Below are 13,387 nucleotides of genomic sequence, written 5' to 3' on the forward strand. Positions count from 1 at the left end.
CCCGCGGGGGAGCCGCGCTCGCCCCTTCGCTCCCTTGCGCGAAGTGGAACAAGTGAATGGAGAAGCAGGGAACTTCGCCAGCCGTGTCCCTCCGGATGGTGCCCGCGCTGCTCAGCATCCCCTAAAGAGAAACTTGGGGTTCGGGACGGGGCTACGATGAGAATAGTTTTCTGTGCGCTGCTTGAGCACAGAGAGCGGCTTTTCTTCCACAGCATCGCCTGCTTTGAAGATGAGAGGGAGGAAGAGGGCGGGTTGAAGCTGGAGAAATAAGTGCTCTCCTCGAAGCGGATGCTTCTTGCGCTTCCCAGATGACCTTTTGCTGAAAATGCAGCCTCTCCAGCTGACCGGTTTTTACTTTGACTGCAAAGTGTGTGAAACTGAGCCCTGACTCCTTGCCAGAGCCTGGTATGGGCACTTCGGGGCTTAACAATATGGGGCATCTCTTGTCACCTCTCCTCTTGAGCCTGGCAGCAGTTTTTTCCAAAGGTAAGGCTTAATCTCCTCTCTGTGTCTGTTCCTTTGATCCCTGTTTCCTGCTTGTTTTGCATACGGCCCCTCTGTCCCCCTGGCTCTGGTGGTACTTCGGATGTTGATTCCTGCAATTTGTAACCGAAAGACCTGGGGGGGACTTGTGTGTGAGTCAAAAGCAAAGACATCCAGACGGAAATCCTGGATGGGAGGATTTTGTTTGGTTGAGTTTTACAAATAGTCTAGCTATTTATAGAGATGTTTGTTATAAGATATCTTATTGTGGATCCTGCAGTAGATGGTTGTGGAAGTCTCAGCTCTTGGATTGTGAAAGGTTTTATTATTTAGAAATTAGAAATTAGCTGTTGGAGTTAGCTGCCTATCTTTGTTTCCTATGTAATTCTTCGAATGAAAAATCCTGTGTCTCAGACTGGGMCTGTCTTACTGGACCAGGCGAATATGGGCTTGTTGAAATCTTTAAAAGCTCTGATGAGATGTTAAGCCACTGTGTCAGATATTTCTGCATGCTGCACAGAGTTTGGATGTTCTGACAGATGACTTCAGACAACTCCTCRGTGGTATCTTCGTGCTGCCCTCGTATGCATTTACAGCACGGATGAGAAAGCCAGCACAGAGACAATGTTTCTGTGTTGTTTAAATTCTCCCACAGACTTTAAGTTTTCATTCATGGTCTCGCCCAAAAGGTAAATGCATTTTTATAATCCTTAATGTAGGCAATTCTACTATACTTGCATGATGCAAGTTATGAGAAATATACTCTCTCCAAAAAGACCTTGTGCCTCACAGCTATATTTTGGCAGGAATGATAAATTTAAAGCTTCCATGTGTTTCTTCTTCAGTGAGGAATAGGAGCATATGCATTTAATCTATAATTTTGCAAATATACAGAGTTCTGTTTATAGGCAGGTTGCTGTTTTAGAGCACCTTTTCCTTCAAGATAGGATGGTGTGTGTGTGGTTGGGGGTGTGTGTGTGTGYGGTTTTTTCTTCCCCGAAAGCCAATTATCTTTAACTACTTTGTRTCTAAACTGAGCCTACCCCCTGAGGACAGAATAAACACTTGTGTGGGTTTTTTAAGTGGTTCCTATTGTCGAGTTCCCTTTTCATCCTTCTTTCTTTAAAAGGGATGAGAAAGAAAGGGAGAAAATTGTAAGTCTCCCGAAATGTTACCTTAATGCGGTGCCTGCATAAGTACAGTTTGAAGTTGCAAATGGAAATGCATTACCAGCAAGGACTGGGAGATTGAGTGTTTTAAAAAGATTACTTCATTCACTTTGCACACCAGTAGCCTGGGTATAGCCTGATTACCAGCTAGGCTATAAAAATGTATTTTATTATAAGTGACACTGGTACTTTAGATCAGCTAACAATACAGTAAAAGTATAAACTTTTTCATCTCMGTTTTTTGGAGTTTTTTTGATTTGCATTGATAGTACTGCATTAACTGTGTGTGAGATTGTAAATATACTGAAAGATTGAAGTATAAGTAGAATTGAGTTCTTCAGTGTGTAATGTTTATTCAGCAATTAGATCTTTCAATCAGATACATAAGATCCCATTAGAACTACTGAAATTGTTTGTGCCATTTATTTTGTACTCCACAATATCCCACTGCATGATTGCTGGGAGTCTGCTGTTCACCAATGCAGCTATCTATCTTCAAGGTAACTGTCTAGTGCCACACTTGATAACRGGCTCTGCTCACACTACGAGGCTGCATTGTGCTCTGGAGAGACCACAGTGTTCCAGACACCTACAGCAYTGACTAGTTAATGCAAAATGTTGAYTTATTTCTTCCCCGTAAGATGATGAAACCCAAAAAGTCTTGATTACTGCTACTGAGTATATTTTTTTGTTTGCTGCCTTTCTGTTGCTAATAGAAAAACTTTCCTTTATGTCATGATGACAAAGTTTTCCTAAAGAGATGCAATCTTTCAGCGTGCAGCAGGAATCAGCTCTCTATTGTATGCAGGCTTGCTGCTGATTACTCAGAGCCATGGCAACGTACCTGCTCGCTGTGTACTTTCCTAATCTTCCAGGTAATAACGCTCAGAACRTCAGAATATTACTGCAGTTTTGCTTGGTTTTTATCTTGTAAATGGGGAAAATAGTTCTAGCCTGAGAGGTGAARTGTTGTTTTTCATAAGGGCTTTCATGTTCTTTACAGAACAATTGGTGACTGATGATATGACTGTACAATATATTAAAATATCAGAATTATACTGTGTGTGTGTAGATATACATATGTATACACATAGGAAGGCATGGATTATAAAGTGATATGTTGTTAATAGGGAGTTGCATTTCACAGCCTTGGCTTCATCTCGGATTTTTCTTGAATTTTCTTGACTCAGTCCAGCAAAGCCAATTTTTTTTCCCTCAATCAGTTGGGCATTTTGTTATTTGACATACAAAAGATGAAAAATTCATCAGAAACCTTCAATTAAATAACTCAGCCCAGCTTCTGTTTGGGTGCACAGACAAATATAATAGGCTCAGTAATGGAGGTGATTTGTTCCCTGTTTTTAGGGGGAAACTCTCATTGGTTTCAGTGAAGGTAGAATAAACTTCAGTCCTTTTAACACTACATACCATGCTGGGCACAAGCCCCTAATGAGCTGAGCATCTCCTGAAAGATACTGCCCAGTTTTGGGATATATGAAGTATATCTCTATTGAATTCAGATTGAGGAACCTTCCATGCTGGATCTTTTGTTATCAGATAATTAAAAAATCATTTCAAATTTCAGGTCTTGACAGTAAGAAAACAAGAGAAAATTATTGTGACTTTTTCTGCCTGCATTGTACCAAGCATCCCATGTTCTCTGTCATCCTAGGCTGAAATATTCCTGCAGGTTGCTTTCTAATGAGATCTCAGAACAGCAGCTATGTGGTCTGATTTTCTTTTTCCCCTCAGCCTTTATAAATGTAAAGGCTTGGCAATTGTGTTAGACAGGATTACCTTGTGTTTCCCACAGGCAAGAGAAGTGGGTACTCCATTCTCAGTGATGCTAATCTCCTAGTATAGGAAAGTGTGTGTGTGTGGGGAAAGTCTCCCAGAAAACAAAATGCTTTGTTCTGGTTACGGTATTGAAGAATCTGTTTGTTTGGATTGAATACATTCCTGATTAATTTGGGATRTTCATGTTATGGGATTCTTTGAACCCCCTTGATTTCCACTGGATTGTAGAGGATTTTGTTCCTCAATGGCCAAAGAGAACTATGTTATTGATTCCCTGATGATACTTTCTATCAGAGTATGTCATTCTATCCATATTAATTACTTAAACATTGCTCTTAAGAATTCAGTGGGCTGTGGCTTTGTGAATTGTGCAGGAAGCCCTGTTCCTTCTCCGAATCCCCCTCGTGCATCTGCTGGTTTCAGTGGGGTGGTGGATCTCAACAAAGAGCTCCCCATCCTGAAAGGCTGCAATTCAGTTCTGAAGACCAATTAGTGCAGTGGTCCCCCTGACACTGGAGTGTGCCGTGAACTTAATAGAAATGTGGAATATGAAATGCTGAGTTCAGTGTACTTGTATTTCACTGCTTGTTTATTTTTGGATTGCTACTGGGGAACATGGATAGTGTTTTATTAGTGATGGACAGTGGGGTTGAACTCAGACTGCTCTGTTKGATTTATATCTTTTTCTCTCCCTTGGTGGTGACTAGACAGGAGTTCAGAATTGAATTTCAATTCATGTTGACAGACTTCTRTTGTGCTGATAAGGGACACATTCTTTTTCTCAGAGTCGTGCTGTTGACACTAATTATGGTGATGGGCTCATCACAGCCACCTGTTGCTCTAGCTGTACAACTGATGGGCCTGGAGGATTTGCTGCATGCTGGTCTGAAATGGTCACGACTTAGATGAGCAGGAAGTAGAGCTGTGGTCAGCTAAGAGGTTTCTCCTATAGCATTTGCTTAAGTGCAGAAATCTAAAGGTTAGCTTACTACTGCAAAAGGTAAATGAAGTCTTTCTAGTTTTGGACTCAAGTTCTTTTACAAAACCAGAATTTCTCTTCCCTGCCCCAATAGCATATAAACTACAGTCTTTTGAGGCATGGTATGAGAAAGAGGAAACTGAGTTGCCCTTCTGATTTTTGCCCTGCTTCTTGGCACAGTGCACTTCTGGGAGAAGTGGACATGCCTTCTTTCAGCAAAAATAGTAAGTTCAGTTCAAACTGATAAGTTCTACTGCRTTTTATTTGTCAGCTGCAATAGTGGCTTAATATGATTTGGTTTCTAATATTTCCCTGCAATGTTCTCATYTTTTACTTCTGTCATTTCTTTTATTAGTTCCATGGGACTGGTGGGCTCTGTGACACCAACSAATGTCTTAGATATTAATATAAGTGGCTTGACTCAATAAAGATCAGTTTTATTTAATAAAAGACAGAATCAAAAGATAATCTGATTCTTCATGCCATATTTGCATTAAATCAAGGTCCTGAAGTTGCTGTGGATGCCAAGTGTAGTGGCAGTCTATCAGTAGTCCTAGGATACATAAACATGACTCCAGACAGATTGATTGCAGAGCAGCTGAAGAGGCATCTGAGATTCATCGCAGGTTTAGTTTTATAAAGTGTTACATTAAATTACTTGATTTTTCACTAGTCTTTGTAATATTGCCTGCTGCATTATTAATGACAGTTCAAAATGAAGTGGGTTTTAAAGAGTTCAGAGACATTTAGATAACACTAATTATTACGAGCAGACTTAAAGTACATATTTGAGGATGTTGGGCTATTCCGCGGTCTTCTATGGGTGGGAAATTAACTGCAGAATGAGGTTTGATGACTTCATGTCCTTGATTTCTTCTATTTAATAGACTTAATTCAAAGGTAAGGTGTTGGTCTGACAGCCCCATAGAGCTAATGGGTTGAAAGCCTTCATCCTCCAAGAAGGTACAGCCTGTGCAGTAAGCATGCRAAATTCCCCTTCCTACTTTAGTAATGTTACTTAAACTTGACTTAGAGGGACTATAGAGGGCTATATCTCAGCAGAGTGATCTAAGATGTTAGGTTGGTCTGTGGATTCACAGTGGGTGTGATCCAGAGCTCACTAAAGTAATTACAGGTTTTCACTGTTATTAGTAAGCTTTAACTCAGGGTAGAGTTTCTGGTACAGAGTTTTCTGGTGCTGTATTTCTCAGCCTGTGGCCTCCTTGCCATGGTTCATCCAATGTCTGAATGATGTTGTGAAAGCAATGCCAGAAACCTTGTGTGCGCAAGCTAGGAGAAACAAAGGCAGGAAATAGAAGCAACAAGGGAGCTTTCAGAGTGCATCCCAAATGCAATTTGTTACACAGGTCTGTTTGCAACCAACATTGTATGAGATGGCCTGGCTCTTTCCAAAGAGTTATCTAACGCTTGCCTTTAAAAGGGCTAGTTTTACTCCAGTAAAACTAACTGTGGTAATTTATCTGTACTTATCAGTACAGAATTTATCTGAATTCTTTGTTATTGCCTCGATACTTCAAATGCYGTAGCTGATGGTGTGAGTATTTGTGCTGCACTTCAACACACATTCACTTAAATCAATGCTGAGTAGTCCTTCAGTGAAGTAAGGTAGAATAGTCTGCTTATGGTACCTATATTGTAACGTCAGTCAACATAAGTCTTCTGCTGTACCCAGAGAGGGTGGTGGACAGTTTTTACATTCCCAGGACTGTGTGTGTATGTATATCTTCCATATTCTGCTGAGCCATCATGACTCGAAAATGACTCATTCTATACCCTTCAAGGAAAGGGAGCAGAGATGATTAAAATGCATCTACAATCAAACTCTATATTTATGCTTTTAAGGCTCATATCACTGTCTTAATGTAATCAATTTTATGTGGATAACTTTAATTAGGTAATACACATTGGGCAGTTTTGTTGTTTTTATATATAGCAAATTCCTGCAGGATCATGTAAGAGKAAGAAAATGTCCGAAGGAATCTCTTTGGCAGTGGGAGGACATTGGCAAGCTTTGGTTGTCTGCTGCACAGAGCCAAATACTCATCAATGTGTCACCATTGACCAGTAATTCATCTTTGGTTCTTTGAGTAAAAGACAGCCTTGGGAGACAACTTGTGTGTCTTATCCCTTCATCTTGTATTCTTTTTTTTGTTTGTTTCTTTGTTTTCTGAAAGCAACAAAGAAATCAAATCAACACCCTGTGACATACTTGGTCAAAATTTTATTTATTAATAGTGCCGCATTTTAAGTTCCTACATTGATCTTAGCAACACAGAGTGTTGTGAAGTTTTCCTGGGGAGGTGTTTCAGTTGACTAAATTTTGAGTCACTGTTGAAGGAAGCAGGTGTCTCTAACRTAACTTTCTTATGTATCAAATATGTGAAAAGGTCACATGTACTAAGTATGACAGGTAGGTAACCACCAGTTTAGTTTGATAAACTAAATAGACTTGCAAATGTAAACTAAATCTATTCAGAATATTTCAGAATATTTAAGGTTGGAAGGGACCTCTACAGATCATCTAGTCCAACCTTCCTGCTCAAGCAGGCACACCTAGAAATTCCCCTTGAGCCGGAAAAAAGGAAATATGCAAAGGGAGAGTATCATAACRTACTAGTGTGCTAGTGCCTAACTTATTACTACAATAACTTTGTCATCTTCTGGGATGTAACAGCAAGGCTGCTRTTTCCAAACATCTCTTCATATGCTTCTATTCTTAGGAACCTTGCTTAGAGAACTTGCTCACAAGTCCCATAAGTAAGGATGTGAGGGGGAAAAAAAGGAGGGGTGGGGGGCACCCAAAAGTTAGTGGACACTTCTCAAAATATTATTTTTATCTTTCCGAGCTGATATATCTTTCATGACAAAGAATAGTTAACTTGTTGGAAAATAATAGGAAGAGCTATATCTTTTTCAAGTTTGATATATTCTCCGTAGCTTCCTCTTACTCAGGATTTATCATAGAAGGTACTCTTATTCTGTGATGTTTTTTATATATTATATATTGCCATATATATATTGCCATCTTATGTTTGGCAAATATTTAGAAGGTATCATGACTAGCAAAGCCCTGCTCTCATCTTTATGGTCTTATCTGTCCCCCGCATGAGTTGTCTGATATGTCTGAGATGGTTTCTTTCCTACTGAACACATGTGCACAGTAGGATTCTGCTATGTATTTCTGACTCTTTGACACCATCTGCCCACTAAAATAATTTTAATAGGTTTCCACTGAGCTAGGCTGTACTACAGCCCTGTCAGCATGCTCCTATAAAAAAAAAAGTAAACAAAATCTCAGAAAAGCTATCCATAATCACTGGCTTCTCCAGYGAAATTGAGGATTATCTCACTGTTTGATATTGCCAAGGCAGATATATCTCCCTTTGATAGACTTTAAAATAGGAAAATGATAAATATAAATGATAAAAAAGATGCTTTTCTAATAGTTCTAGTTTATTTTTTTAATGGCCTTTAAAGCATTATTTTCTATCCCACTCTTAAGCAGGCATTATTATTCCTTTTCAGAAACAGAATCATCTCCCTTGTTGGAATTCTCTTTATGAAAGCTAGGCTGTGCAGTGGCTTGCTAGGGTAATTTAGGAGTCAGGGAACACACTGGCTCTCTGTGACCTTTGGAAAATCATTCTAGTTCTCTGCCTTTCCTCTTTAGTTTAAGCTCTTGGGTTTGAACCCTGTAGACTTTGCTGGATTCACTGCTTTTTTGAAAGCCACCAGAACTCTGAGGTCCAAAAGACAGACTCATCTTAATAGATGAAAACCCAGATTAGAAGAAATACAAAGAAAATATCACTACGAGTCCCCCTGAGAATTAAAATGGTATTTTCCAAATGTTAGCTAGCAGGATGATATTTTGAGTGCTATCTTAGTGCTCCTTTTCCTCTGTGTTTGTTAATGCTTCATTTGCATATTGAATGAARTGTTAAATAAGGTAAATACTTGAGTGGTGATCCCTACAGTTTGCTCTTGTGATATTTGTTTGTTGTTTTCTTTTACTTCCCCCCTGCTTTGTCCTATSATAACTTTGGATGTTACTGTAAACTGTTCCCTGCTGTTTCTGCCACAGTAGCTTAAAATACATACAGCACATATTGCCTGTATGTTTTCATGACTTTTTCCTCCATTTCTTTATCTGAGCAGCAACAGATCAGAGTAATGGTACAATAATCACTGWTGAAGCGTTTATTTGTTTGTTTTCTTTCTATTTCTGTGCAGTCATATGCTCCTTTCATCTATTCCTATCAGAATTATGCATGTGCTTTGGAGCATTCCCATATCAGGCCCTGGAAAAGAAACATTTTATAAATGGAGAATACTATTTATAGCAGACCTTTGCTATAGTATTTATAGTCACGATGTTTAGATCATCCTTCTGTGCATTAGAGGTTCTCATCAAATAATCAAATTGCACAAATAATAATAAAAGGGATGATCCACAAAGTCTTTTCAACTGTCGTCTTTTTAGCAGCTTCAGAAGAGGAAGATGAGCTTGGCAGCATATTTGCAGTGCTAACAAATCTGATTTTTGGCAGACTAAGGCAGGAATCATGAATTTAAAACTGAAGGTCCCTCTCAGAACTACTGTTTGCATCTGCCTTTCTGTGGAGGGGTGAGGACTTAGAGGCCTTGACTGTTGTAACAGTGATATCTCTGATAAATATATCAGACCAATTTTTAAGTCCATGTGGCCTGTAGTGTGTAGCTAGAAGTTTACTGGGAGACTGAATCTGAAGGGGCAAAGTAAAACCCACAGAAATGTGAAGGTAGTAATTGTGAGTGTTCGGTGTGACACCACTTCTGGTGTTCTGATTCCCACTGTGCAATGCTAATATCTATCACTTTTTTCCTAATAGCTACATTCTCATTTGTGAATTCATCCTGACAACAGTGGGTTGTTCTCCATACCTGCAGTGATGCTGCACTGCTCCACGAAATCCTTGGATATGGTCTTTGACTTTTTGCAGATGTGTTCTGCCAGGTTGATTGATTTGCCGGAGAAACTGTACATTCTCATATTTGTTTTATCCTCTTCTGCCAGACAGGCACTATCAAAATCTCATTTGGAACCTAGAGAGGTGTTGTAGCGGGTTCAGTTATACTTTATACTTCTGACATCTGTCTTGGGAGCAGCTGATCTATTGCATTGGTCCTAGTCTAAATCCAGCTGGTCCACTGAAATGTGCTCTCAAACCTCTTCATTTTCTTCTCCCGTGACTAAATGAATGTTTCTCTCGGGAAGTGTATTCCTCCACAGTTCTAGTAATTGTGTCCAAGGGTGTAGATCTCTGCTGTTATTGCATTCTGTCCACTTGCAAATTCTGTTATTTTTAGCACTGAGGTGAACAGGAGGACTCATGAAATAAAACRGATAACAATTCAATCCATTACACTGGGCTAGTATTACTGACTTGTAGGAGCTGTCAGAAAACAACTGGAAAGCTAAACTGGGAGCTCAGAAATTTAAGACTGAGGATGTGAATGGAGAAAAATCACAGAAATTAAATGACAAAAAGGAAAAAAAGTTCAACTTGTTTACCATGTTTACTGTGTACTACTRCTCTACAGACTAAGAACTAGTGAAAAAGGGCATTGTAAAGACTGCATAATAAGGAATATTTGAATATCTGCTTTGGCTGTGTGACCTGCTCCAGGCAGATGATACRTGCCCAGACAGTGCCAGATTTGGCTCTAACGTTGTTCCAGGAGGCCTAATGTGCTCAGACACCCTCCTGTGTGCTCATACCATAGCCCGGGGGCAAGTAACACGTACACTTGGCCTTGTGCTACCCTGTCAGGCTGCAGCTTTGCCCTCGTGTCAACTAAAGCAGTTTGAACGGGGAGGGCCCAATCCAGCCCACAACGAAGGGCCTGTGGGCAGAGCTGTTTTCCTTGGCTTCCTTTACTCAATAGAACATCAGTGTGGGACAATTTCAACTTAATTTAATTTCGGGCTAAAGTAAATATAAAAGTATCCATGTTGTGTRTGTGTTTTCTGTGGAGTAAATAAATGCCAATTTTGCCCAAGTGTATTTTTCTGGAAAAAAAATTGAGTTGTAAAAGTCAACATGGACTTTTACTTGTTTTCCCCATAATCTCATCTTGATTGGTTGGTACTTTATTTCATTCATATGAAAGTACAGTGAATGACGCTCAGTTATCTTTAGGCCTTTGTTATATTAGATTTTCGTATTCTACTTTGAAAAACAATACATGTGATTTTGTGGATTGAAAACAAGTTTTTTTGTGTTTTTAGTAAAATATTTTTAGTCATGTTGGCTGCTTAATTCTCACTCTTGCTCCTCCAGTAGAAAAATGGGCTTTTTAGCATTTCTTCTTTTGCATAATGGAAGCTCTTTCACTTTGCAGCTGTTCTGCATGTCCTGCTGCTAAAAGGTGATATTTAAATGGTTTTGCTTCCTTCTCAATTGATGTAGATTGCCCAACTCGCAACAGACTCTGACTTCTGCCCTGGAAAAGTAGCCATCAAAATGGATAACAAAAATGATGCTTTATGTGGTATATACTATATATACACCATGCAATTTGAAATTAAGAAATTATACTTTATATTGCAGTGAAATCTGTTAAGTGCTCTGCAAACACAATCCTTTTGGAGGCAAGYTCCACCTTTGCAGCTGAAATGTACAATTTTTCTAGTAACTTTGCCATGGAGAATGATTCTAACATTCTTGGATCTTTTTTGGAATTTAAAAAGTTCTATTTGAGTGTTGTTGTGCTAGCACAATATGTGAATGGCAGTTTTTTTATTTGGGGTRTCTGATTTTGTTCACATAACCATAATGTGTGTGTATGTGCTATGTTTGATACAAAGCTATAAGCAGTTAGAAGGAAACAATTTGTAATTGTTCTTTCCCGGACTGGATCTGATTCCTCTGGAAATGAAGATGGATGATACAGCTCCTCATCAGGTTAAAGTGGCCTAAGCTGAGGCTGATGCAATCCCTCTTTTTTTTTTTCTGGTGTGGCATTGGCATTTATATAATTGAGTAATGAGCCCCACAGAACTCCTCAGCTGAAAACTAATTCTTTGGTGGCTTTGGGAGGAAGTGGGAGGTGTTTTCTTTGCAGACTTTTCTTAAGATGCCAGCTCTGGTAATTCTGCTGTTGCAGGATTAGTTGGATTAGCTACCTATGCTGGTGGAAAATTAACCCACAAGCAGAGAAGCTACCCAAAAGCTATGGGTTTGTGAAACCCTTAACACGAGGGCATGAGCTCACCAGATCTGATGTGGCAGAGGAGCAAGACTGTGGCCAAGAGTGATGGGGGAATTAAAGTGTGTTTTTTGGGCTACAGCCTATACTTATGCTTGCTTTTCGTAGTGCCAAACTGCACCATCAGTAACCTGTTCCCAGAACCTATTTTATTCTCTTCTGCATGAAGTATGAATACAGAAATTAGATATTGTGGGTTCGTGGATATTCCACGGGTTCATGGRATAGACAGAAATCAGACAAAAGGGGGTGAAAGTTATACAGTGATCCTTTGGGATATTTATRATTGCTATTTTTGGTTGATTGGTTATTACTATTATGATGCTAATTCCAACTATGAGGTAGCAATGTTTTTTAGACAAATATCATAGCATCGTATGATGATGAAATAGTCATGCAAGATGGACAAACATGTTATCTTATACCACTGGTTCTTCCCCATAAATCCCTTTTCATTGCCTTAGTTAAACTCTTGTACGCTTCAAGTTCATATACTTTGTCCTGGCTTTAATATTTCAACTTGAAGCGGATGCCAGTTAGCTGTATGCTGAATCTTGTGATGAGTGAGTCAAGAGGTTTTTGTAAACTCCCTCATTTGCCACTACAGCTGAAGTAATTTGGCAAGTAGTTAAATTCTGTGGAAGTGACTGTAGASGTTGTAGTACAGTAAAATTTGGAATGTGCTGAAGTTTGTAGGAAGAGATTTGGATTTATTTTTGGCCCTGGTTACATAGCTGTGGTCATTCTCTGCTGTCACCAGTGCTGCTGGTAGAGCTGCTTCCTAAAAGGATGAGCAGTCCCCTTGGACAGGCGTGGAATTGAGCCAGCCTAGTGCTCTCTGTGCCCAGCACTACAGACTGCTACTGTGTGAGACCTCTCGCGTGTGCCTGTCACCYAGGCAGCTCCCAGTTCTCAGTCACTTGTGTGTTTTTTCCTTCAGGATGAACTGCAGCTGAATTGGTAAGTCTTTGTCTCGTCAGACCTGGTGTAGGCTTCCTGTTCTGACCCCTGTTTTCTTTYCTGCTGCCAGAATGCACTCATTGGTAGACAAATGCCATCTGGGAGCYGTAAACCTGTCACCTGTGCCACAGCTATTAGTCTGTGTGTACCAGGAGGTAAGGAGTGCTGCAGTTGCTTACTAGTGTGTGTTGGCATAACAGTTCTTAAAGTTGTTCTGTCTTGCTCCTTAGGTCACCAAGCTTCTAGCCCAYGTCTGCAAACAACCTTGATATTTTATTATAGTGCAATGGTTAGAGCAGCATGGGAGCAAACAGCTGCTTGAGTYGTTGACCCATTCTTAATCCCACCTGTGTGCTCCTTGGATGGGATTCAAACAATTTTGTTGTGTGAAAAGCAGTCCTAGACTAACTTCCAAATTCTTTTCAGGATGGCAGCATGTAGCCCCGAGGATGAGAGAGAGCTAGGGAGCTTGTTGGCCTCCCTGGCTGCTCTGAATTAGTCTGAACCTCTTGGAAATGAAGRGTTCAGAGAACACAGATGGAAAAGATTGAAGTAGCCTGTTTCAGGGAATGGAAAGGGCGAGCTTCATAGCTAATGACATTCTCTGRGCAGAAGGACACCTCGTATGCTGCAATTGTCACCACTGTGAATCCTCGAAAGAGTTGCTTGGGGCTCCCAGCTTTCTAATTCTGGCTGACGGCAGCCTTTTTAATTAATCTTGCCTGTT

The 13,387-nt window shown here is 39.9% G+C and overlaps 1 protein-coding gene across 1 annotated transcript in view; it reads left to right on the forward strand.

Annotated features, from left to right (window-relative positions):
• The first annotated feature begins 40 nt into the window (after positions 1–40).
• The window catches only part of TMEM132D (transmembrane protein 132D), a 198,439-nt gene continuing 185,092 nt past the window's right edge, over positions 41–13,387 (forward strand). The window contains exon 1 of the mRNA XM_026037716.1: positions 41–486. Coding sequence (XP_025893501.1) covers positions 408–486 — 79 coding nt within the window. The 5' untranslated portion in view covers positions 41–407. The remainder of the gene's footprint in view (positions 487–13,387) is intronic.

The sequence above is a fragment of the Nothoprocta perdicaria genome, unplaced genomic scaffold, assembly GCF_003342845.1.
Source record: "Nothoprocta perdicaria isolate Ctin4 unplaced genomic scaffold, notPer1 scaffold_2, whole genome shotgun sequence".
NCBI classification, from domain to species: domain Eukaryota; kingdom Metazoa; phylum Chordata; class Aves; order Tinamiformes; family Tinamidae; genus Nothoprocta; species Nothoprocta perdicaria.